Genomic DNA, 23,621 nt, shown 5'->3' with positions numbered 1-23,621 from the left:
TTTTAATCAAGTAATTAAATTTTTGAGCTGACATATATGTACGTTACATCATTAACAAACAAAATATATTAAGTACCAAAATTAACCTTCTAAATAAAGACAATCATATTTTGTTCCTAAAATTATTATTATTAATTCTGTTAGGGTTAGGGACTATAAACAAAATATATTCTAACTACAAAACATTGATTTCTTTCTCTATATAGTTAATTACTTATCAAAATTTCATTCTATTTTTAATTACTGAAATGTGAAATGTCCTATTTTTGGTAGAGAGCCAATAGAAAAAATCACATTTATGTTGGGAAAAAAAAAAGAAAAAAAGAAAAAGACAGGAGTTTAATGTCGGACGCTGCTAGGCTCACGTGAAATCCGTAATATCAAAAGACAGATAAGGGTAAATTCGTCAATTGACTCCTACGGTTCTCCGTAACTGTCTCGGAATATAAGAGGCGCAGTGTTGAGAGACAGACCGTAGACCGTAGATTCCCTCTTCTTCTTCTTCCTCTCTACTCTTTCTTGCGTTTCATCCTTTTTTTCTCTATCTCTATTCTTGGTGTGAAGTTTCTCTACCTCTCTACCTCTCTCTTAAGATCTTCTTCTCTTGGGTTATTCTGATTCTAACCTGAATTGTTGTTTCCGGTACGTGAAACTTGTTTCTCTCTATTTCTGTTTCTACAATGCTCTCTCTTTCTAAGCTAAGTTTGTGAAATGTTGTACGTGAGTCTGCTTTTATGATCTCTCTTTATGATCCCATACGGAAATGTTGATCACTATTGTTACTCTGAGATCTGTTGTTTGCTGAATTTGGATCTGGATCTGATTTCCTTTTTCATTTCAATATGATGATGATCCGTTCTGAATTCTCCCATATGATGCTGTTGTGACGTTCTTTTCTTGTTTGCAGATTTCAAAAAGATGGATGATACTACTACGTATACGCCAAAGAACATTCTCATCACTGGAGCTGCTGGATTCATTGCTTCTCATGTTGCCAACAGGTTAATCCGCAGCTATCCTGATTACAAGATCGTTGTCTTGGACAAACTTGATTACTGCTCAGATCTGAAGAATCTCGATCCTTCTTTTTCTTCTCCAAATTTCAAGTTTGTGAAAGGAGATATCGCCAGTGATGATCTCGTTAACTACCTTCTCATCACTGAGAACATTGATACCATTATGCATTTCGCTGCTCAAACCCATGTTGATAACTCTTTTGGTAATAGCTTTGAGTTTACCAAGAACAATATTTATGGTACTCATGTCCTTTTGGAAGCCTGTAAAGTTACAGGACAGATCAGGAGGTTTATCCATGTCAGTACCGACGAAGTCTATGGAGAAACCGATGAGGATGCTGCTGTAGGGAACCATGAAGCTTCGCAGCTCCTACCGACTAATCCATACTCAGCCACTAAGGCTGGTGCTGAGATGCTTGTGATGGCTTATGGTAGATCATATGGATTGCCGGTTATTACAACTCGTGGGAACAATGTTTATGGCCCTAACCAGTTTCCTGAAAAAATGATTCCAAAGTTCATGTTGTTGGCCATGAGTGGGAAGCCGCTTCCTATCCACGGAGATGGATCTAATGTCAGGAGTTACTTATACTGCGAAGACGTTGCCGAGGCGTTTGAGGTTGTTCTTCACAAAGGAGAAATCGGTCACGTCTACAATATCGGGACAAAGAGAGAAAGGAGAGTGATCGATGTGGCCAGAGACATCTGCAAACTATTTGGGAAAGACCCTGAGTCAAGCATTCAGTTTGTGGAGAATCGACCCTTTAATGATCAAAGGTACTTCCTTGATGACCAGAAGCTCAAGAAATTGGGATGGGAAGAGCGAACCGCATGGGAAGATGGATTGAAGAAGACAATGGACTGGTACACTCAGAATCCTGAGTGGTGGGGTGATGTTTCTGGAGCTTTGCTTCCTCATCCTAGAATGCTTATGATGCCCGGTGGAAGACTTTCCGATGGCTCTAGTGAGAAGAAAGACGCGTCAAGCAATACGGCCCAGACATTTACGGTTGTAACACCTAGGAGTGGTGGTTCCGGTGACAAAGCTTTCTTGAAGTTTTTGATTTATGGTAAGACTGGTTGGCTTGGTGGTCTTCTAGGGAAACTATGTGAGAAGCAAGGGATTACATATGAGTATGGGAAAGGACGTTTAGAGGATAGAGCTTCTCTCATTGCGGACATTCGTAGCATCAAACCTACTCATGTGTTTAATGCTGCTGGTTTAACTGGAAGACCTAATGTTGACTGGTGTGAATCTCACAAGCCAGAGACCATTCGCGTAAATGTCGCGGGTACTTTGACTCTAGCTGATGTTTGCAGAGAGAATGATCTCTTGATGATGAACTTCGCCACAGGTTGCATATTTGAGTATGACGCTACACATCCTGAGGGTTCGGGTATTGGTTTCAAGGAAGAAGACAAGCCAAATTTCTTTGGTTCTTTCTACTCGAAAACCAAAGCCATGGTAATATTGTACACCTTATCAACATTCTCAAAAACCACAAGTATCTTTGTTCATAACTACTCTGTTTTTTCTACCAGGTTGAGGAGCTCTTGAGAGAATTTGACAATGTATGTACCTTGAGAGTCCGGATGCCAATCTCCTCAGACCTAAACAACCCGAGAAACTTCATTACGAAGATCTCACGCTACGACAAAGTGGTGAACATCCCAAACAGCATGACCGTACTGGACGAGCTTCTCCCGATTTCCATCGAGATGGCGAAAAGAAACCTAAGAGGGATATGGAACTTCACCAACCCAGGGGTGGTGAGCCACAACGAGATACTGGAGATGTACAAGAACTACATCGAGCCAGGTTTTAAATGGTCCAACTTCACACTGGAAGAACAAGCAAAGGTCATTGTTGCTGCTCGAAGCAACAACGAAATGGATGGATCTAAACTAAGCAAGGAGTTCCCAGAGATGCTATCCATTAAAGAGTCACTGATCAAATACGTCTTTGAACCAAACAAGAGAACCTGAGCCTACATGAACATCACGCTCTTTGCCACAAGTGCTTACTATAAACTGTTTTTTTTTTTTTTTTTACTTTTTGCCTTTCTTCCAACAGAAATATCTTTTTATATTTTACTCATTGTCTTATGATCCTTGTAGGCTGTTTCACTATATTGATTCTACTAAAATATGATTTACCATTATTATTTATATAGACGAGACTTTTTCTTTTGTTCAAATTCTACATTTTCCCTCTGATTTTTACTTACTAAGACAGACAGCTTATAAAAACGAAGAGTCACTTACTGGTTGTGACCATTCGGGCTTCCACCAAGGAATTTCAGGACACTTGAGATTGATCCTTAAGCTATAGCCTGAGAAGAGAAGCAACAAGAAGTTTTTATTATAGAAGCAACCCATGTACCTGATGTCAATTTGGTCTATTTTTAAGGTTACAGTTTGCTTACGTGAACAGTTGAGGGCGGGAACGAGAGAGCTGAGAGCGTTTAATAGGGGAGAGAATAAGGTTGCGTAGAGTTGATTGGGGATTAGAAGGGCCACCACCACCATATACAGGATGTCCTCCTCCTGATCTTCTGTTTCCAAGATCTGATGGAATTGCGGGTGAGTCAGTGGAGATGTCGAATGGACCCGAGTTTGAACTATTCTGTCTCGCTGGCCATATCTCATCTTTAGGTCCTGGTGTTGCAGGAGAGTAAAACGACCGGTCTGCACCAATTAAGTCAACTTGATATGGAGATATTTAAACAAGACTCAGAATAATAAGAGCACTAAGTTCAAGGCACAGAAATAGTGTTGTTAATTAACCTTTGCGAATGGGCTCTCTGTTCTCCATCATGTTAACTGCTGGGTTTGAGAAAAAATCGGCTTCCTGGTGTCGCGGGTAGAAGTTATTTGCTGGTTGGATGGCTGTACGTTTGACTGACTCATACTCACTTCTTAGCTGGTCATACATCTCATCAAGCTTCCTCTTCTGTCTGGTAATTTAAATAATTAAGGTAGCTTGTTATTACAGTGGAGTTTAATATAGGGAACAGAACCAGGAAAACAAATACACGTATCTTAAGTTACAGACCTTGATTTCTCAGAGAACTTTTCTTGGAGCTCTTGCTTATCCTTGGTCAAGTTTTCTACCTCTTGCTCCATCATCTGACACCTCTTACCCATCTTCTGGTATGCTGTATGCACCTGCTCCATTTTCTCGCTAAATTTTGCTTGCATACCTTCACATTTCTGTCTACACTGTGCAACAACTCTATTCATCTTGTACTGCATCTCTAAGTCCCTTTGGGCAATGTAAAACATTACACTTCGGTATGCACTCTTCATCACTAGATTCAGTTAAGGAAAAAAAGAGGCTTTTAAACCTTAAACTGTTGTTTTACCAACTGGTACTAACGCAAATGACAATGTCAGTTGATAGATAAAGTTATAGCACTTGACTTTAGATTTTCAAATACAGACGGACATTTTTTCAATTAAAATTATTGCAACTGACGAACTCTACGAAGAGTGAAATGGACTACATTTATGAAAAGGATACGTATTTGTGGAGAAATTCCAGCCATCGCCATCTGATAACACAGGTAAACAATGAGGAGATGTGAGATGGGAATATTGGAAACTGGAAAAGAAGAAAAGCTATAGTATCCTTGTGTATTCCAGCTAAAACACTTACATTTATCCATTCTTCATTTGGATTGATATCCACAGGTTTCATCAGACTAAGATGAAAGATAAAGACAAACAGTCAAGTAGAATATAAGGCGAATAAGGCGAATAAGGCTAAACTGAAACTAGGCAAGTAGCTTAGAGAAGATTTACCTCTTGGAGAGTACTTGATCACAAATGGGACATGCCCCATCATTACTGAGAATCTTGCTGGCATCTTCAGTGCCTTTTCATAGTGTTAAGGTCATCTTATTCAAACTCACAAGTGTTGCTAAGGAACACAAACAGGTGCACATAAGAAAAGTGGAAAGTGTAAATTGAATACATAATAGGTGACCACAAGTAGTGGAAATGGCCCTGCCCTCCAAGTCCCTCCAGCACGCATTGCATCTCATGTCAACCTCTAATTTAAGTATCTCAAGCTGCTAAGCACCTGAAAATTAAAATTCATATCAAACAAGCTGAAGAATCATACTCTCATTGAAACTTCCATTCTCCATAGAACTAAATTCGTTGAGATCAAGATTTGGTACAACATGTCAAAACTTCCACTATACAGATTTTGACTAAGCTACAGTCATTCTAAATGCTGAAAACTGTTACATTGCAAACACGAATTGGTACAACTTGTTGATGGAAATACAAAGCGATGGAAACCAGTTCCAAAACTTACAGGCACCTTGATAATCTAAGATCAGGAAGACATATAAACGAAAACGAAATCCCTAGAAATTGGGCACTATCTGCACAGATTCCAGAGATGTGCTAAAAACCATCGCGAAGTAGAGATTACGAAGCCGATTTTGAAGATTTGCAAACTGTTTGACTTGCATAAGACCCGAAATTAGGGATTCCAGAACACAGAGATGAAATCGACGTAACAGATGCCGACTAATCTATGGGAGTTTTCTACCGAATCGGAGACAATATGTTTACTGATTTCTACAAGTTCAGATTGACACAAACCTCGAAATTGGAACAAAATCTTAGGTCTAAACGCGAAATTCATATCAGGAATGTGAAGATCTAAGAAGCAATTGAAGAATCTACCTGCGATTTTGACAGAGCGATAAAGAGAACGCGTCGCACAGAGTGAGGAAGAACAACAAATTGACGGCGATTGAGCTAACCGATCTGCCGGAATCTGATGAACACCACTAAAAACCACAGCGAAGGATCTCAAAAATCGTAAAATGAAGAAGAAGCAGATGCAAATCCGAGAGAAAACACAAGAATGACAAGGATCGTAACCTCCCTCCCTCTTGATTTCAATGGCGGCGCGAGAAACAACGATTTCAAATTTCCAGAAATAATGAGCAGTAGAAAAAATGACTTTAGCACCGTTGTTAGCAAATAATATCATACCAAACGATGTCGTGCTGCTTTTAAGGCTTATTTAATATTTTTATGATTAGAAACAACGTCGCGCCTTATTTTGTAACTTGGTACTAGCCTGAAGACTCTCCCACCAAGTTTAATGATCATTGACAATGATTCATTGTTGATCCTTCATTAGAAACAGCATACATAATCAAAATTCAAATCCCGTAAGCTTTTTATTTCATGGTGACTATAACTACTCAAACACAAATATACACAAGAAAACAAAAAAAAAAAACAGTATCCTCTTTCACAATGTAAATGAAAAATCCTCAAGTCCTTAAAAACAGTAAAAGAGAAAACCAAAGCAATAAGAAAGAATCTTTCTTTTTCACTCACTGCAAATACAAACACCAAAACTCAAAATTTTCCGGAATCTTCAAACACCTTGTTGTTGATTCCAGCTCGGGGGAACGCGATCAGAAGTGATCGGAGTAGGAGCAGGGAGACTTTTGACGTTGATGTTAAGAGGATATAACCGATATTCGATATCCAATTCTCTGCATAATTTACCAATCTCTTCAATTAATTGACCCCTCCTTACATATCTCTCTCCCATATCTTGATGATTCATCTTATGTGTTGGCCACATTGCGATCTTTACACTGTTTAATCCACACATATCTCTGAACACAATCATCGGCGATGGATACCAATGATCCTTCTTGTTATCCACGTAGCTGCATTAACACAAAAAAGTTGATATTAGGCGATGTTTTATATCAAAATTAGGATGAAAGGGTTTAGGGTTTTAGCTTCTAACCTGAGTATCCTCTGTTTTAGGGCGCTTGTCTTTTCAGGTGGAGTTGCTATATGGACAAAGAACTCAATGGCATCTTGCATATCGGGACTGCGGTAATAGTTAGCTATAGGTTTTGTGCCGAGAAGACTGTTCGGATATACAATCTTCTGATTATCAAATCGAAGAAAGACAGTAGTCAAAATGTTCATCTCTTCAACAATCAGCTATATACACAAAGATAAAAACAGAGGATTAGCTCTTTCTTGAAGTGTTTTGAGTTGGCGTAAAAGCAGAAACAGAGTTTCATGGAACAAACCTGGACACCGTCTATTTCACACCTGTCACCGACATCAAATGGATGCATAACGAAGACGAAGATGACAGCTTCAAAGATGGTTTTACATGAATTTCCGAACACAAAGACTACAAGAAGAAGCTGAGAGCTTATGACAAGCAAGAACTTGGTTGTAGCGATTCCAAGAATGAGAAGCCAGATGATAAAAATCACAATGCCGACCAATACATTGATGATTCGATGAAGCCTGTTCACTGCTGTTTTTGTATCGTTTAAAGTTAAAGCTAGTGCTCTTCGTTCTCTAAAGGCATTAACCTAAAGAAATATATAAGACTTTAGCATCATTTTCATACGTAAGGAAGCTTTTGAAGTTTTGATATTTGAATTTAAAACTAAACACTTACCACCCAATTCTTCAGACAAGATTTGCTGATTTTGTGACTTTCAGAAGCTCCTTCAAAGAGATCTATGGCTCTTTCAGACTCATCTTCAGACAGAAAACGCATAAAGTCTTCTATATATATGTACCTAAGACCAGGAAAAAATCCTCTGTTTTTAATCTTGATCTTAATAAACATCAATTAAAGCTGTTCATAAGATCATAATGTACAGTATAGATGTACCTGGATCCAGGTTCAGCAACATTCTGAAAAATCTTCCTAGCTGCAAGTTTTGCTTCGAACTCACTTCTGATCTGTGTGGCTTTGTCATCTTCGTGAGTCGTCGTGTCTTGTATCTGCTCATCCAAAGTAGAAAGAGTTCCTTTTCTTATAACATTCATCAGTCTCTTCATTTTCCAAGCCGATACGTTTTTAGTATTCATTCTCTGCAAATGATCGATTCTTATCCCTTCCTCCTCTCCTTCTTTCTTAGAACCAGACCGCGATAATACTGGACTTCTCCCCACTCTGGTCGGACTCTTCTGCAGCCTTCCACTTCCAAGGGTCACTTGTGGTGAAGAAGAAACCGCCTTCGGACCTAGAGGAGATAGCTTATGTCCAGCTATCTCCAAGGTCTTTACATCGTTTGCTACTTTCTGCTCTTCTATATGAATCTCAACTCGAGGAGGTCCCGAAAGAGTCTCAATCACATACTGAGTAAACAAAGATTCTTGAATCCGATCGAAGTAAGTACTCATATGGAAAGATGAAGCAAGAACTTTAACCAGCAGAGTCTTTATGAGCCAGAAGACAACAGCAACGAGTAAACAGATTAATACTTTAGTCACATACTTAAGCACTGTGCTTCGCATCTCTCTTTCAACTTTCTTGTCGAACAAGAAATGCCACGCGATCAACACAAGCCCTAGCCAGAGACAGTTCTGCACCGGCTTTCGAATTCCGTAAACGAAATACAAAACCTTTTTTCTCCAAAGAAAATTGCTTTCAACGAAGAAGACGAATAGCTTCACAATCCAACTCGAAACCAATCTCCCACAAATCAAAACAAGAATCATCACGTCCCATTTCCACAGAGCAAGGTCCCAAAGTGTCTTGCCACGCAAGAAAGGTATCACTAAGCTACAAATCAAACCAGCAATGATCAGAATCAGAAAAATCCACTCCATGATAACCCAAACACAAATCTTCTCCTTTCTAAAACCTTCGGGTAGGTCCTCCTCGGAAAACGGATCTTCCTCTTCTTCCAAATCCATGGCTCCTCCCTGGTTGGGAGTTCCCGGTTTAGTGTTTCTGCCACTAAAACCGGGTTTTAAATGCCCGGATTTAGGAGTCCGACCCGAAACCATCTCCGGATACGTCGGAGTCGGAGGATCCATCAATCTGGATCTCGTCTTCGTCTTCATCAAAGTCTTAGTCCTCATCGTCGATCTGTTAGAGCTACACTTGACAACCTCTGACTCATCTACTCTGTTTTCATCTTCGTCGCTACTATCACTATCTTTAACAGACGGAGAAAGCGTGACCCTGTTCTGCCTCCGTCTAATCGCATCAACGGGCCCGTTATAATTACTCGCCGTCGCCGTTACCGGTGACGCAGAACCGGAAACCACAGTTACACGTGCCGGAGAAATCGTGTTGCTCTGAAGCTCAGGCATGTTAGCTTCCATGTCGAGAGAGATTTCGTCGCCGGAAGCTTTCTGCTTGTTCAGAAATTGATTGATGAGCTTGGACGGTGGATCTGGCTCCTCTGCTGGTTTGTCACTACTCCGCCGCATGAAATCAAAGCTTCCGTCGTCTTCTTGACCTCCCGGTGGTTTACTGTTCTTATCATCGTGCCAGAAGTTAATGCTCGACTCCCTCCAAAACTTTTCAGGATCACCATTTTCTTCACCGTCGATCTTGACAACAAAATCTCGCCGTTGATCAGTCGAATCAACGGCCATGTTTTTTTGAAAGAATCAAACTTTCTGGTCGTGTAGTAAACAAAAAGAACAAAGTTTGGATTTTTGTTTTAAGAGTTAAAAAAGTTTGGTTTCTTTTTTTTGTTCTGAGAAAGAGGAAAAAGAAAAGTTGATTCTTGATTACTACAACAAGTGAGTTAATGAAGAAGGATATTTAAATCTTTTTAATTTTTGATAAATGTTGAAGCATGTGAGATTGTGATGATCTTGCCTGTAGGCTAAAAGACAATGTTTCAACTTTCAACCTAGATAAGAAAATAGATTAGTATTTATAATTTATTTTGGTACTGGAAGAAGACGAACATGGAGTAATGGACCAGGTGATATTATCATTTTCCAATTTTTATTTCGTTTCTGAATCATTTTTTAAAACAATTCAGTAATTCACGACGACGTACTACTCAGACCGGTACATAGACAGACTCGTGTCTTGCGCTCACTAGCATATTAAACTGAGGAAATAAAAAATACACAATTTTTTTTAAAAAAGTCAAAAGTAACACAAATGGTCTTGAAACTTGGAAGCTCGAAATTTTTTTATAAAATTGTTGAAGAAAAAAATAAAAAATGGAGACCATGTTCACTTGTCCAGAAACGAAGCAGTTGAACAAGTAATAAAAATTGTTGTACCCATTAAAAAGTTTTCTAGTGTATAAAAAAATAAATAAAACTTATCGGATTGGTGAAACTAGCTTACGTGGTGAGATCTTACGACGCAGAGGTGATAAATGAATTAGTTAATGGTGTATGAGTCAGCCACGTGGTTGGCTAAGGTTTGGTCTGCTTCGTAGTTTTGTTTTGTGAGGCGTATAAATAAAAAAAGAGACCTAATTCAAAACAAAAAGAAAACGACACGAAAACGACACATTTTTTTGATAGAAACGGCAGGTCGATCAGGATACAAAATGCATCTTTTTTAGCTATAACGTGAACAGAACACACATGGTTCGACTAGATTGGTTACAGAAGAATTTGGTTTTACATATCTTATAATTGTCTGATATAAGTATTACATTATTATTACTGGCCAGATACATGAATATATATATGTATAAATATAAATGCATGATCAGAAGAAAACAGTTTGATACATGTGACTGAGAAAATAAATAAAAAGCTGTTTGATGCATGTGAAATGATCTACGATTCTTATCAAGATTTCCTAGATTTTTTTTTTTTTTTTTTGGGAATACTGAAATAAAATTCATTAGTTCTTTTCATCTTACACAAGCTGATATTTTTGAAAATAAATAAATATCAATCTTTTCATATTTAAACGGGCCTGTCTAAATATCTTATTGGGCTTACTCAATATAGTAGATAGCCCAGATTCAAATCTTGTTCTATATCAATGTCCTGCTGATCTTACCAGTTAAACGAGTTTTTATAAATCAATAGACTCGAAAACGTGATTGTCACCTTTGCTAGAGAAGATTAGCATGGCCTCTGTGCAAGGATGACACGCTTAACTCGATAAGTGGTCCGATTTTTTTTTTTTGCTCTTCTTTCAAAAATCTCCGGTACAAATCTAAATTAAACCGGTATCCGGTTTGGACAATCTTTTCCTCTCTCTATCAAGACCCCTCTCTATTCTAAAACCCTTCTGAGCGTCAGAAGATCTCAGGAGCTTCTTCAATGGCTGGGGCTTATTGATTACTACTACTAATCAGTGAATCTTCAGCCAAAGTTCCTATTTTGGTTGATTTCTCAAGCTTACCCTCTGAAGCCATGGCGATTCTGCTCAAATCAGTTCTCAAAAATCAGACATTGTTTAAGACTCTATTGAAGAAACCACAGTACGTTTCGCCTTTGATTATCTCCAGAAACTTAACTTCGGAAGCTCATAAGAAGCCACTCTCTGTTTTTTTCGAAGAGGCTGTTGGATTGAGACCTAAATCAGAAACGAGCGAATTCGAAGAAGAAGAAGTACAAGGCAACGAATTGAAGAGAAAGCTTTTGGAATTGGAGAGGAAACTCATAGAACTGAAGAAATTGGAACCTGTGAGAAAGAAGAAACAGAAGGAGAAGGTCGTGATCTCAGAGCAAACTGAGAAAAGGCATAGTCTTTTCAAGTTGTTTAAGGGAGATGAAGAGAAGGAGGTAAAGAAACGTAGTCGGGAACAGGAGGATGTGATTAGGGTTTATAAGGAGCTTCCTATAGAGATGGTGTCGTTTGTGAGGCTTCTGCATAAAGAAGGGTATTTGAACAAGGCTAATTTCATCACTGGAGAAAAGTTGGACATGGGGAATCTTGATGAAGAGTATGCTAGAACTTTTGTTAAGTTTGCTGCGGAAAAATTTGGAAAGGATTACCAGGAAATAGCAAAGTAAGAATCTTTCTACTTGTATATTGATCATATATTGTGTTTGTTCTGTTATATTGTTACAAGATTGGATAATTGATGTTCCTTAGGCTTCGTTTAGAGAAGATGTGTGTGAAAATGTTCATGTTCAGTTGAAAAACTTGTCTGTATGCAATTCTGCTAGTTCATTTCTAGAGTATATGTAACATTTCTTGTGGAGCATAGGTTTGGGGTTGGAAAAGGATGGGTTCAGTGCTAATTTTTTTCGGAATGAGGAATCTTTTGTGATGAATTGAATTCTTGTGGTTCGATCACAGGCTAGTTGTAGCATTGATTGAGAAATTTTGATGTAAGAAGTGATTAAATACATTTGTAGATGCTTCAAATTGTTGTCGACTGTTTAGTTTTAGAATTGCGATGGTCTAGATTGCCTTACCCTGCAGCATTATATTTGCCCTTAATTAAATTGTTGTTTGGATAATTGGTGGTTAAAGATTAGATTAGTTAAGAGAAATGTTTGTTAAATTTCATGGGTCTCTGATGACAAACTTGGGCATGTTCAGGTGAAAACTTCTCAGTACGCAGTTCACTACTACACACTGTGACACTGCTTAGAGTTTGTATTTCTGTATGCTTAATTTATTGGGGAGTATAGTGGAGTTGGGAAAAGAGGGGTTCGGTGATAGTTCTAGTGGAATCCTTTGTGATGGATGTCTTGTGTTTCGATCTTAGACTAGTTGTCATATTGGTAGAGAAATTCTGATGTAAGAAGTGATTACTACATTCTTAGATGCCTCAAATGTATGGTCTTGATTGCCTCAGTCCGTGCAGCATTTTATTTTCCCCTTACCTATTGTTGCAGCTAGGCAGTTTGAATTGATTTGATCTTTTCCCGACAACATATCGAAGATTTGACTGTCTCAAGTCATACATATTACTGATTCGACAGTATTCCATAACCTCAGATTTAATTTGCAGGTGGTTATCAGGTAGCGACCTGAAAAAGATTGTGCTCTTTGGTTGCCCGAGTTTGGAAAAAAGGGCAGTATTTGCTGCTAAAACATTGCGCAACTTTTTCGATATCCATGAGAATAATGTAAGCTTATGTATATACACACACGACACTGTCTTTATCTCATTTTGCAACTCCCCAACTGTGTCTAACCAAGTCATTTCATTTTTGCATAATAGGTGTGCAATAAATGCGTGTTAAAAGAGAAGTGCAAGTTTCCAAACCAGAGTGTATGGGATGGCAAAACAAAGCACCTGCACTTGTCTGTTGTGATGAAAGTCATCACACTATATCCATTGGACTTGACTCATCCAAAGCTGCAAGTTCCTCAAGAGGTACAAGACTCAGTCTCAAGATTGCTGACAGAGATTCAAAACCTAAGCCGAACTATCTGTACCCCTCTGGCATGAGTTCACCTTATCAAAGATTTGTTTGTAGTAGAGATCAATTTAGTGTTCTTGCAAATGGAAGTTGAACAAAGAAAAGACTATCATGAAGAAGAGTTTTCACTTCCACTTCCACTTCCACTATTATGAAATAGGACTATTACAGTTAAGTTGTACAGACAATAATATTTTTTTACCCACAACATATTTTAACAGAAACAAGCTCCACCCTTAGTGTAGTAAACCTTCTAGCTGAGTCAGAAACTTTCTGGATAAGTATGGAACGAATGGGTCTTCGGAAGAGACAAAGGCTCGTCTGACAAACAAGCCTATCATCAAGAGCCACAGGTATTGCTATCAAACGTGGCGGTAAGGTGATTGATTTTTTTGTGCATCTTTCAAAAATCACTTTCTTCGCTTTGAAGTTCACTCGCTAGATTCCATAGCATCTCCATACATTCGATTTTTTTCTTTTTTTTTTCTTAAACTCGCCAAGAAAAGATAAATAAATTTTCAAACTTTTCTGTGGGTCTCAGCTTTTAAATTTCTGTTGAACCCAAATTTTGATTACAGTGTGAGTGGATATCGTAAATTTTGTGGCTCTTCTCCTCTTATTAATCCCACTCTTTACGTCGATTCAAGTTTCTGAGATTTGGAGTTATACTGCCTAAACCTCAAGTTCTTACCTTTTTAGTTGCAAAGTTTAATCCTTTTTGTCTCGCATGTGGATTTGAACACCGGAGAAACAATGTCTGTGGAAAGATCTTTGGAAGCATGGGAAGAGGTTCAAAGACATGGGCAAGACCTAGCTGGTCGACTTGCTCAGGGCTTTAACGGTTTGATTCATATCAACCCACCTTCATTTCCGTCGAAGCTATTCGATCTCGAGTTCCCAAGTCAGCATTTCGGGATTAGAGATTCTAAGTTCTTCATCGACCAACCCATCAATGGCGTTTCCGCGATTGTCGATATTGGGAACAAGATTGGTCAAGCTGGTGTTGATTTTGGCGCTGGATTAAATGTGATCGTTCATCAATTCTTCAGAAGGTTGCCTATACTGTTTTCGCACGATGAGAACGCGTCTGTTTCTACCGATAGAGATACTGCTACGAGGAGCCATAGGGCTTATGTAGACACCAAAGAGAACTCAGGGTTTTCTAAGACAGATACTGCTTCCTCTGTTAGTATATTGGAGGAGAAGGTTACAGATTTCGATTTAAGGACTATTGGATTACATAAGAGACCAAAGGTACTTGTTTTCATGTTTGTATTTTGTTTCTTACTGATCAAAGTGGCCTTAACTTTGTATATAACTGTAGAGTTATCTAGATTGAATTTCTTAAAGGTTTGAGTATGAGCATATGCAAAGTTTGAGAATTTAGATGCTTGCTTATTGAAATATTGTAAAAATAGGATGTAACCAAGCTGTGGCTTTGGTCAGTAAGAATCTATTGACACTGTGAATCAAGTACAGTGGAGTTTCTGTCAAGGGTGAAATTTGTTTACAGATTACAGTTTCTGCTCCTTGTAGGGAATGGTTGAGCTATCGTCAAGTTATGAAAGTAGAACAAGTGGTATGGAACATTCATTAGCAGCCAGGGGAGATCTTTGGAGAGTAGAAGCTTCTACTTCAAGTACCCCTGCAAGAGATGATAGCTCGTCTCTCTTTCTACTCCAGCTCGGACCTTTGTTATTTCTCCGCGATTCAACTCTTATGTTACCTGTTCATTTATCAAAGCAACACTTGCTCTGGTATGGATATGACAGAAAGGTATGCTTAATGCGTCAACCTTATTATCTTTTGTCTCAATGGAAGTATGATTATGTTACTTGTGTTAGTCTTCACATTTCAAAGTTTTATTTAATGTTTCAAAACTCGGGTAATACTCATATGGTAAATCTCTTTTCAGAAAGGTATGCATTCACTGTGTCCAGCTGTGTGGTCAAAGCATCGAAGATGGCTTATGATGTCTATGCTCTGCCTCAATCCTTTAGATTGCGTAAGTGTCTTTAAAATCTTTCAACACTGTAATTGTGTGTTTGTTTTCCTTTTCATATTCTTGCATAGTGGAACTAATTCTCGAAGCTTTGTCTTTTTCCGGCTCATGAAACAGTCATTTGTAGACTTGCAATTCCCTAATGGACAATTAACATATGTATCTGGTGAGGGATTGACGACAAGTGTCTTTGTTCCTTTATGCGGCGGTCTTCTTCAAGCGCAAGGTCAATATCCAGGAGATATGAGATATAGTTTCTCCTGCAAGGTTGGTTAATAATTTTGATCAAGTATTTGTCGCTGACAGTTCCTTTATTCAAGTGCTGAAAATTCGTTTTTCGACTTTGACGAAACAGAGTAAAAAGGGGACACGAATCACACCAATGGTCAATTGGCCTGACAAATCATTTGCATTGGGTGTTTCTCAAGCCTTGGCTTGGCGTAGGTCCGGTCTCATGTTGAAACCTGCAATTCAACTTAGGTAAATAGAAACAGCCTTTCTCTTTTCGAATCAAAACACTTCTTTTTTTCCCTTTTCTTATGAACTCACAAACACGGAAGCAGCATGTGCTCTACATTTGGTGGAAGCAATCCCGGGATGAGAACCGAAGTAATTCACTCATTGAACGATAATATCAATATGATATGTGGCTGTGCATTCACAGCCCATCCTTCAGCATTTGCATCTATTTCCGTAAGCTAATATTTCGTTCTTTTGTTTCTCTAATTGAGACCCATTTTCGCTGTTATTCGCTCTCATTTCGATTTTTCTCTAAAACCGCAGTTTGGTCGGTCAAAGTGGAATGGGAACATTGGACGAACAGGAATAGTTGTTAGAGCTGATACTCCTCTTCCAAACGTTGCTCGACCTTCTTTCTCCATTCAGATTAACAATGCTTATGAGTTCTGAAAATATGTAAGGGCAAGTTTTTGGTTTGTCTAGTCTCGTCAACAGACTCAATTGTATAGTAAATCAAACTCATCAGTCAGCAGGGAAATTTTAGAGCGTAATAAGAAACCTGAAAAGAAATCTTCTTGCAACACTTCAATTGTGAAAGTTGTAAATTAAATCAAACAAAAAAAGAAAAGGATATGTTGGTAACTACTGTTGTTTTTGTAGATTGAATTACACAATTCAATACTCAATCTTCACATTGTTAAGATCATCTAACAGTCCCCTTGACGAAGTTGATGACCTTCCTTCTTCTTGCTGTTGTAGACTAACATCTTTGCTAGGCTCTGAGACGGAAGAATCAACCCAAGGACCGTCCATTGACGAAGAGCTCCTGTGTTCTCTGTTTCTTGTATAGGTCGAGACTTGTGACGACTCGCTGTCTTGTGACAAAAGCTCAAAGGCCTTAAACCTCATTGCAGCCGAACCACTTGGGTCTGCTTCACGTTTCACCAGTGGTGGTTGGACTTTGATTTTTCCTTCTAGCATTCTTACAACAGATGACATTGGTGGTCTTAATGTTGGTGATGGGTTTGTGCATAGTAAAGCTATGTTCAACATCCTCATTGCTTCTTTCTTCGAAAAGTTGGTACCGAGATCTGGATCCACGAGTTCTAGGAGACTCCCTTGTTCTTGCAAGACATATGCCCAATCAAGAAGGTAAATAAACTCTTCTTTTGGTCTGTAATTTGTGTTGCTCTTCCCGCTAACAATCTCTAAACAGACAACACCGAAGCTGTAAACATCTGCTTTGTCTGTTAAGTAACCTCTCATTGCATACTCAGGAGCCATGTAACCTCTGCAGCAATGATATATAGTCTGTAAGTGTTAACCGGTCGCTATGAATTTTAGAAAAGAAAAGCAATGAACACTCACATTGTTCCTGCAATCCTTGTGCTGATATGTGTATTCTCTTCCTCGTCGAGTTTAGCTAGACCAAAATCAGAGATCTTAGCATTCAGAGACAGATCAAGAAGCACATTCGTCGCTTTTATGTCTCTATGAACAATCTTCAGCCTTGATTCCTCGTGTAGATAAGCCAATCCTTTTGCAATACCTATGCATATCTTGTTCCTTGTTGGCCAATCCAAGTGAAGTTTCTGTTTCTCTGTACCTGTTAAAATAACCCACAAGAGACTTTAGCTTAAAGATCAAGAACTTGTCTTTCTCATATAGATAAAGAAACTAACCAAAGAGTGCGCGAGCGAGACTATTGTTCTCTAAGTACTCGTACACAAGCAAAAGCTCTTTCCCTTCAATGCAACAACCATATAGTTTTACAAGATTTGGGTGTTGCAACGCAGAGATCATCCCGATCTCAGTCACGAACTCTCTGTTTCCTTGCTTAGATTTTGATGAAAGCTGCTTCACCGCGATGGTCATTCCATCAGCGAGAACACCCTAATAACCAAAACCTATTAATAAGATAATCAAACTTAAAGAACATGGAAGGTTTTAAAACAAAAGCAATCATGCATCACCTTATAAACAGGTCCAAAACCTCCTTCACCAATCTTGTTTTCTGGATCAAAGTTATTAGTGGCACGTTTGATTTGTTTCAATGTGAACGATCCTGTCTGCAAATCAAGTCCCCGAAGCTCCTCTTATATAACAAAAAGGTAAGATTCGAAAGAAACAATCAGATCTTGAAACATTTCTTGAACAATAGAATGATGTTTTCTTTCTTACCATTTTCATCCACCTCTTTTACACCTAAGTAACCTGTAAGCCTGAGGATTAGAAATACCAGCAACCCGAAAACCGCACTCGCTGCAATTATAATGCCTCCAAGTGCTCCCTTGGGTAATTCTTTTCCAGTATCAACCTCGAAATCTACAAACAGCAAGCAATAAAATAGAGAAAGAACATTCATTCATTTACTCACTCCAAAATTATTTTAAACAGTTGAGAAAGATTGGAAAGAAAACAAAACGCACTTGGTGTAATGGTTATGGCGGAAATGAGAGGCCCGTAAACACCTCTTGTTGGTATTACATTTGTGCCTTTCCCTAACCACTTCAAGTGGATCTCCAACGTACTTCCATTCACCTGAACATCATCAATTTGCCTTATGAACGGTTTACCAACTCCACCTGCCCTCTCTGCTATGTTAAAGTCCCTCTCCAACAAATCCCCCTGCACAAGATAATAAGAATATCAAACTAACATACTGGTCGAAGAAAACTGAAACTTTCTTATTTGTTCTGCAAAGCTTACTTGGACATAAATGTCGAATATTCGCCGTCCTAAGCTATTAAAAGTCTGGTCATTTGAGAACGTAATCTCTGCAAAATGGAGCTGCACTTTGTAACTTCCACTTATCATGCAGAGTCCATAGTACTTGAGTGATTGTGAAGCAAGACGGGCAGTTTTGTAATACTCTGGAGTTGATTCATTGATCAAGTTAAATGTGTCTGTTGCTAAGGAGGGGGCATCTGCCTTGCCTAACCAAGCTCCAGAACTACTGTATCCCCATCTTTCAGAGTCAGAAGAGAACGTTGACGATCCTCTCTTGTTTAAGTCATCTGCATACATGTGTTTACCAACCTTGAGTTTGTTTCCTCCACAGTTGATGAACAAGGAAGAATCTGCGAGAAACTTATTCAGTTTTTTTTTTTTTCCTTAGAAAAGTTTGAATCTTGAGGTGTGTATATGTGAAAGTTGGAATTTTCCACTTACGTTCAGCGTCTTTAGGACATGGAAGATCCTTCCTCAAGCACCATTGAACACTACACAAGTAGGTATTACTTTGCTGTAAGTTTCTTTGGTTTACGGGTTTTATGAACCGGAAAGAGTGGAGAAAGAAGACTCACGAGTTATTGGTAGCTGACGGGTAACTGGAGATCAAGTTCCTGAAAATTATTAACCAATGATGCTGATTAGAAAAACATATAGACAAAGTTAAGTTGAAAAATCACGGATATAAAAACAACATCAATGCTTACACATCAAGCTGATTACAGCTTAAAATATGTGGCTGAGTGAAATTGTTGTAAGACAGATCACTGAAAACAAATCACGAAATTAAAGACCCGATAAGCGCAGATGATTAACGGAATTTTCAACCTCGTGATAGTTTGTTAGTTTGCTTACATGCTTTGTTTACTATCAAGAATGAACTGAGGAACTGGACCAGTCAATGAGTTATCATTCAGATACCTATAGCAGCAAAGGTTAATTAAAAATCAGTGTTTGGAGTAAGATTTATACATGGAGCTACCAATGTATTCAATTTATACATGAAACTTACATAAAGTTAAATTGCTTAAGATTCCGAAAAGTGTCTGGAATTGTACCGTTTATCATATTTGAGCTTAAATCTCTGCGCACACACACACACATACTTTATTGTGAGAAATTGGATCAAATTATTAGCCTATAAGCTGTAGAACCAGCAAGAGAATTTGACTTACAGTAACTTCAGATTACTCATGGAGCTACCAATGTATTCGGGAATAGTTCCCCATATCAAACAGTTTCTTAGTACCCTGATGAAGTTAATAAGCAAAGAAGATATGTAAATGTTGTTTGATGAAACAGAGTTTATAACTTGAGTTGAGCCAAAGTTGAACACTTACAATCGTGTCATATTCGTCATATTTTTCAGGTCTGGAAAAGAAGATGTCGGTCCATGCAAATCGGTTATCCTCCTGATAAAGGAGAGAGAGCTTTATGACTAAGCTCAAAAGTTTTGACAAGCATGCAGAAAAAAGGTATTGTGAAACTCTTTGCTTACTTACAATTCAGTCAAGCTCTTCAAGTTTGATATTGAAGCTGGAATTGGACCTTCCATTGATGTGCCTTGAATGTCTCTGCAGATTATACATTTTAGTCACTACAAATCTCATAGTGTTCTTTAGAAGATTAAATCCAAGAAATAATGGTTACTCACAGCCTAGTGAGCTGAGTCCAGTTTCCAATAAAATCAGGTATCTTCCCTGATAGAGAGTTTCCATCAATCCGACTGCAAAAAACATTGGAAAAACTTTTAAAGTCATTCCAACATTTTTGAAATTTCACTGTACTTATTTATACTTACAAATCACTCAAGTTCTTGAGATTGCTCCAGGACTCAGGGATCCGACCCGTGAAGTTGTTTGAAGAGATTAGTCTGTAATCATAAATAGACCAAATCACTAAGTACAACTAAAATGACAATATATAAGAAGAAGAAGAAAACAAAATGTATAATAAAGGATCTCACAATCTTTTCAAGCTTCTCAAGTTTCCTAGGTTTGAAGGAAGTGGTCCTGTGAACAAATTAGTTTCCAATTCCCTGCAGTTTTTTTTTGTCATCCATATTAGAGTCTCGTCAGTTTCTGGTTAGAAGAAAAGAATATCAGATATGTAAATATTACAGTTCAGTAAGTGTGGTAATATCTACGATACTAGGAGGAAATGGTCCGGAGAGACGGTTTCCGGTTACAGCCCTGTCAGTTGCAGAAAACAAAAACGCAAGAATCAGTACAACTTTTATCGATCATCACAAGAAAAAGATATTTGAATTGAATTGGATAGAATGATTACAAGAATTCAAGTGGAATTCGAGACAATGTCGTAGGTATTGTTCCACTGAGAAAGTTCAGCATAAGATCTCTGGAAGAAGGAAAAAAAAAAAACCAAGAGCAAAGATGGCTTAAGACCCAAGAGTCCCTCAGATATTTTGCTATGATCCATTATTCTAAGGTAAAATCAAGAAACAAAGATCTGAGGTTTGTACATCTCTCTAAGATGCCTGAGGTTCCCGAATTCTGGCGGGATAGTTCCTCGCAAATTGAGACCTATAAGCACTCTGTAGATGAAAATCAAAAAAAAAAAAACTGTTTTCAGAACCCTAACCCTGTTTCTTGTTATGAAAGTTAACGGAAATAAAAAGTTTTATTTACTATGTAATGGGCACCATACATGGAAGTGACACGACAGACAGAACTGGCGTTGAAGGTACAGTCGCAGGCGATGTTACTGGTTGCTTTGGGGGATGAGTCGGTAGTAAAGTTCCATTTCCCGTCGGAACAAGAAGTCTTCTCGGCGTTCACTGTTTGGTGCTGAAGCTTTCTAAAGATGGTTCGCAATGTTTGAACTGTTTACAAAATTGTCAAAACATTTGACGGTTAAGATTTAAAGCCAGTCCAAGCTTTTTGTATAAATCAAAGAAAAGGGAATGAGATAAGGTATATGATATCTCAATCTCAAGATCCTATTAACGACTCTCTCTTTTTTTTATTTTTATTTTTATTTTTTGTCATCAATTAACGTCTCTCTTGCATCAACCCAACTTGCACATATTAATTTTCTTTTTTTTTTGGGACAAACCCATGAAGTACATTTTTTTTTTATGAAGCACAATTATTTAATAATACACATCTTGGAAAAAATTGTGTATGATACATTTTTTTTTTGTTAAAAATAAGTGTATTTAGGTTTTGTTTTTAGAATTTACAATTGTGTAAGATATATTAGAAGAAAACCTTAAAATTTAGTCACGCATTTACAAATTGACATACAATAGAATATAGATAACTTTATGAATCTTGTGATAAATTTATTTTATTTTATAAACCATGATTCATGACGACCAATATCAACAACAAATGTTGACAAAAAAAATATATATATATATATATCAACAACAAATATATATATTTCTACTAAAATACAACAACAATATCTTTGTTTTGTTTTGTAACAAAGGATGTCTTGAAATAAAAGATAATCCAATAATAGATTTCATGAAAGATAAATTAGTTGAATCGGCGACTCAAAACTGGAAGTGAAGAAAATATAACGGGAAATGTAAATATGTATTAGGAAGAGTAAGATAGATAAAAAGATAGAAATATGGACCTTCATCGTCTGGCAAAATCTGAGCATTGGATGCGAAGAAAATATCAAAGCAGATGAAGAAGAGGAGAAGAGCATACTTGAGTACTTTCTCTCCAGAGATTAACAAACCCATTTTTAATTTCTCAAAGAGATTGAGTAAGAAGAAGAAGAAGAGAGCAGCCTTTTTAGTGTTCACATAATAATAATTCTAAAATGCATATTTATTCTTTTTAATATTTTAGCCACCGGTGTACCTAATAACTTTTGTAGGGTTGTTCTTGTTCATTGACCTCTCTTTTCTAGGGTCGTTTATGTTATAACTCAATAAAAACAAGGGACACAAAAAAGTGTCGGCTAAATTTGATGATCTCCTCTTTAGTTATCTATACTAATAATAGTATGTTTCGTGGTTAATAATATGGGCTTGTTAAAAGTAAGTGCACAAATAGACCAAAAACTAAAAAGAATGAGTTGATAAGATAAAAATTAATTTTTTCAATGAGAGAGGGGAAAAATTACGTGGCTGTCCCTATATCAATTTAAAAAATAATAATTATTTCTTTTTGGTTCTGATAGCATTTAATGTTTATTCTCGGTGCAATTCTCTACACTAAGTTGGAGAAAAGTGATTTATGTCAACGAAATGATAATGCAATATATATATATATATTGTTATCGGATAACTAGGTTGCATATATAGATTGTTACCGGATTGTTATCAGATAACTAGGTTGTTATCAGATAACTAGGTTGTTATCAAATATATGTTGATAACGAAGCATCATGTGTGGATGTTATCAGATATTATCATGTGTGGATGTTATCAGATAACGAACGGGTTATATGTTGATTAGTAATAACATAACCACTATTTTATCGATCCAAACCAAAATATCATTTCGACTAATTATAAACTCTAAACTCTAACCACTATTTTATCAACCCAAAACAAAATATAATTTCGTTTAATTACAAAATCTAACCCTAACCACTATTTTATCAACCCAAACCAAAATATAATTTCGACTAATTATAAACTCTAAACCCTAGCCACTATTTTATACCCAGAGCAAAATATAATTTTGTTTAATTACAAAATCTAAACCCTAATCACTATTTTGTCAACCCAAACTGAAATATAATTTGATTTTATTATAAAATATAAACCCTAACCACTATTTTGTCAACCCAAACCAAAATATAATTTCGTTTAATTTACAAAAACTAAACCATTACAACTATTTTGTCAACCCAAACCAAAATATAATGTCGTTTTATTACAAAATCTAAACCCAACCACTATTTTATAAACACAAATAAAAATACATTTTTGTTTTTTTATAAAATCTAAAGCCTAACCACTGTTTTATAAACTCAAACCGATATATATATTTTCATGAATTCGATAACACTGTTCATCAGTGATTAAAAGCATTCGATAACTTTTTTTTAAACATGTTAAATAATATTGTATCGCGTAAATTACATATTATCCGTTAAATTAAGTATTTATATAAACTGGTAGTATAAATATTTTATACAAATACGTAAATATAGTTTTCCTTAGATAACAAAGACCTAGACCTAGAGACAGAACCCCTGCATTTTTGTTTCTCTTAGATACCATAGAGCTAGGGACAAAAACGTACGCAAAAAAGAGAGATAAATAACAAATTATTGAGGATAGATATTAAATTTTTTTT

The 23,621-nt window shown here is 37.2% G+C and overlaps 6 protein-coding genes and 1 pseudogene across 10 annotated transcripts; 4 read left to right on the top strand and 3 right to left on the bottom strand.

The window, feature by feature from the left end:
* The first annotated feature begins 479 nt into the window (after positions 1-479).
* Positions 480-3,185, top strand: LOC17899874 (trifunctional UDP-glucose 4,6-dehydratase/UDP-4-keto-6-deoxy-D-glucose 3,5-epimerase/UDP-4-keto-L-rhamnose-reductase RHM2). Its single transcript, XM_006306885.2, has 3 exons — positions 480-642; positions 908-2,481; positions 2,559-3,185. Exons 2-3 carry the CDS (start codon positions 919-921, stop codon positions 3,000-3,002), a joined length of 2,007 nt encoding a protein of 668 aa, XP_006306947.1. The 5' UTR covers positions 480-642; positions 908-918; the 3' UTR covers positions 3,003-3,185.
* Positions 3,070-5,996, bottom strand: LOC17899789 (E3 ubiquitin-protein ligase CCNB1IP1 homolog). 4 transcript variants are annotated; one of them, XM_023789377.1, is made up of 10 exons: positions 5,919-5,996; positions 5,718-5,824; positions 4,993-5,100; positions 4,821-4,893; positions 4,675-4,720; positions 4,540-4,570; positions 4,072-4,327; positions 3,804-3,973; positions 3,443-3,704; positions 3,070-3,349 (listed from the first exon to the last, which is right to left on the bottom strand). In XM_023789377.1, exons 3-10 carry the CDS (start codon positions 5,060-5,062, stop codon positions 3,343-3,345), a joined length of 915 nt encoding a protein of 304 aa, XP_023645145.1. In that variant the 5' UTR covers positions 5,063-5,100; positions 5,718-5,824; positions 5,919-5,996; the 3' UTR covers positions 3,070-3,342. The 4 variants fall into 4 exon arrangements, with proteins under 4 accessions (XP_023645145.1, XP_023645146.1, XP_006305851.1 ...); XM_023789378.1 differs by having other exon boundaries at positions 3,443-3,674; XM_006305789.2 differs by lacking the exon at positions 3,070-3,349 and having other exon boundaries at positions 3,439-3,704.
* Positions 5,997-6,198: 202 nt separating this feature from the next.
* On the bottom strand, positions 6,199-9,463 carry LOC17898154 (mechanosensitive ion channel protein 4). The gene is made up of 5 exons (XM_006306678.2): positions 7,708-9,463; positions 7,489-7,612; positions 7,106-7,399; positions 6,811-7,013; positions 6,199-6,727 (listed from the first exon to the last, which is right to left on the bottom strand). The coding sequence occupies exons 1-5, from the start codon at positions 9,426-9,428 to the stop codon at positions 6,427-6,429; spliced, it is 2,643 nt and encodes an 880-aa protein (XP_006306740.1). The 5' UTR covers positions 9,429-9,463; the 3' UTR covers positions 6,199-6,426.
* Positions 9,464-10,854: 1,391 nt separating this feature from the next.
* On the top strand, positions 10,855-10,938 carry LOC111828795 (annotated as a pseudogene).
* On the top strand, positions 10,905-13,317 carry LOC17900621. Its single transcript, XM_006304753.2, has 3 exons — positions 10,905-11,773; positions 12,728-12,845; positions 12,941-13,317. The coding sequence occupies exons 1-3, from the start codon at positions 11,175-11,177 to the stop codon at positions 13,169-13,171; spliced, it is 948 nt and encodes a 315-aa protein (XP_006304815.1). The 5' UTR covers positions 10,905-11,174; the 3' UTR covers positions 13,172-13,317.
* Positions 13,318-13,417: 100 nt separating this feature from the next.
* LOC17897124 lies at positions 13,418-16,248 on the top strand. Its single transcript, XM_006303481.2, has 7 exons — positions 13,418-14,396; positions 14,679-14,918; positions 15,058-15,147; positions 15,262-15,411; positions 15,500-15,624; positions 15,708-15,837; positions 15,928-16,248. Exons 1-7 carry the CDS (start codon positions 13,896-13,898, stop codon positions 16,051-16,053), a joined length of 1,362 nt encoding a protein of 453 aa, XP_006303543.1. The 5' UTR covers positions 13,418-13,895; the 3' UTR covers positions 16,054-16,248.
* Positions 16,176-22,051, bottom strand: LOC17898442 (probable LRR receptor-like serine/threonine-protein kinase At1g53440). Of its 2 annotated transcripts, XM_006306176.2 has the most exons (23): positions 21,940-22,051; positions 21,001-21,175; positions 20,816-20,887; positions 20,623-20,691; positions 20,454-20,525; positions 20,300-20,371; positions 20,135-20,206; positions 19,988-20,059; positions 19,836-19,907; positions 19,674-19,745; positions 19,509-19,583; positions 19,346-19,417; positions 19,189-19,254; positions 19,041-19,100; positions 18,909-18,947; positions 18,775-18,824; positions 18,313-18,683; positions 18,033-18,231; positions 17,785-17,928; positions 17,577-17,698; positions 17,286-17,496; positions 16,972-17,209; positions 16,176-16,894 (listed from the first exon to the last, which is right to left on the bottom strand). In XM_006306176.2, the coding sequence occupies exons 1-23, from the start codon at positions 22,049-22,051 to the stop codon at positions 16,279-16,281; spliced, it is 3,123 nt and encodes a 1,040-aa protein (XP_006306238.1). In that variant the 3' UTR covers positions 16,176-16,278. The 2 variants fall into 2 exon arrangements, with proteins under 2 accessions (XP_006306238.1, XP_023645972.1); XM_023790204.1 differs by lacking the exon at positions 19,041-19,100.
* Between the last annotated feature and the right edge of the window lie 1,570 nt (positions 22,052-23,621).

The sequence above is a fragment of the Capsella rubella genome, unplaced genomic scaffold (genome assembly GCF_000375325.1).
Source record: "Capsella rubella cultivar Monte Gargano unplaced genomic scaffold, Caprub1_0 scaffold_1, whole genome shotgun sequence".
Classification (NCBI taxonomy): Eukaryota; Viridiplantae; Streptophyta; class Magnoliopsida; order Brassicales; family Brassicaceae; genus Capsella; species Capsella rubella.
Note: the sequence above shows the minus strand (reverse complement) of the source record. Positions and strands in the feature narration are given on the sequence as shown.

What these genes read in the sequence shown, in the direction of transcription:
- LOC17899874 (XM_006306885.2), top strand. Translation starts at nt 919, where the DNA reads ATGGATGATACTACTACGTATACGCCAAAGAACATTCTCATCACTGGA. An exon ending in ACTCGAAAACCAAAGCCATG is followed by an intron (nt 2,482 to 2,558) that starts GTAATATTGTAC and finishes TTTTTCTACCAG; the next exon opens with GTTGAGGAGCTCTTGAGAGA.
- LOC17899789 (XM_023789377.1), bottom strand. Translation starts at nt 5,062, where the DNA reads ATGAGATGCAATGCGTGCTGGAGGGACTTGGAGGGCAGGGCCATTTCC. An exon ending in GATCAAGTACTCTCCAAGAG is followed by an intron (nt 4,721 to 4,820) that starts GTAAATCTTCTC and finishes CTTTCATCTTAG; the next exon opens with TCTGATGAAACCTGTGGATA. An exon ending in CAAATGAAGAATGGATAAAT is followed by an intron (nt 4,571 to 4,674) that starts GTAAGTGTTTTA and finishes CTGTGTTATCAG; the next exon opens with ATGGCGATGGCTGGAATTTC.
- LOC17898154 (XM_006306678.2), bottom strand. Translation starts at nt 9,428, where the DNA reads ATGGCCGTTGATTCGACTGATCAACGGCGAGATTTTGTTGTCAAGATC. An exon ending in GTTGCTGAACCTGGATCCAG is followed by an intron (nt 7,613 to 7,707) that starts GTACATCTATAC and finishes TCCTGGTCTTAG; the next exon opens with GTACATATATATAGAAGACT. An exon ending in CTTGTCTGAAGAATTGGGTG is followed by an intron (nt 7,400 to 7,488) that starts GTAAGTGTTTAG and finishes ATATTTCTTTAG; the next exon opens with GTTAATGCCTTTAGAGAACG.
- LOC17900621 (XM_006304753.2), top strand. Translation starts at nt 11,175, where the DNA reads ATGGCGATTCTGCTCAAATCAGTTCTCAAAAATCAGACATTGTTTAAG. An exon ending in GATTACCAGGAAATAGCAAA is followed by an intron (nt 11,774 to 12,727) that starts GTAAGAATCTTT and finishes TTTAATTTGCAG; the next exon opens with GTGGTTATCAGGTAGCGACC. An exon ending in TCGATATCCATGAGAATAAT is followed by an intron (nt 12,846 to 12,940) that starts GTAAGCTTATGT and finishes TTTGCATAATAG; the next exon opens with GTGTGCAATAAATGCGTGTT.
- LOC17897124 (XM_006303481.2), top strand. Translation starts at nt 13,896, where the DNA reads ATGTCTGTGGAAAGATCTTTGGAAGCATGGGAAGAGGTTCAAAGACAT. An exon ending in GATTACATAAGAGACCAAAG is followed by an intron (nt 14,397 to 14,678) that starts GTACTTGTTTTC and finishes TGCTCCTTGTAG; the next exon opens with GGAATGGTTGAGCTATCGTC. An exon ending in AAACCTGCAATTCAACTTAG is followed by an intron (nt 15,625 to 15,707) that starts GTAAATAGAAAC and finishes ACACGGAAGCAG; the next exon opens with CATGTGCTCTACATTTGGTG.
- LOC17898442 (XM_006306176.2), bottom strand. Translation starts at nt 22,051, where the DNA reads ATGGGTTTGTTAATCTCTGGAGAGAAAGTACTCAAGTATGCTCTTCTC. An exon ending in CGAATTCCACTTGAATTCTT is followed by an intron (nt 20,526 to 20,622) that starts GTAATCATTCTA and finishes TGCAACTGACAG; the next exon opens with GGCTGTAACCGGAAACCGTC. An exon ending in CTTAAGCAATTTAACTTTAT is followed by an intron (nt 19,255 to 19,345) that starts GTAAGTTTCATG and finishes TTGCTGCTATAG; the next exon opens with GTATCTGAATGATAACTCAT.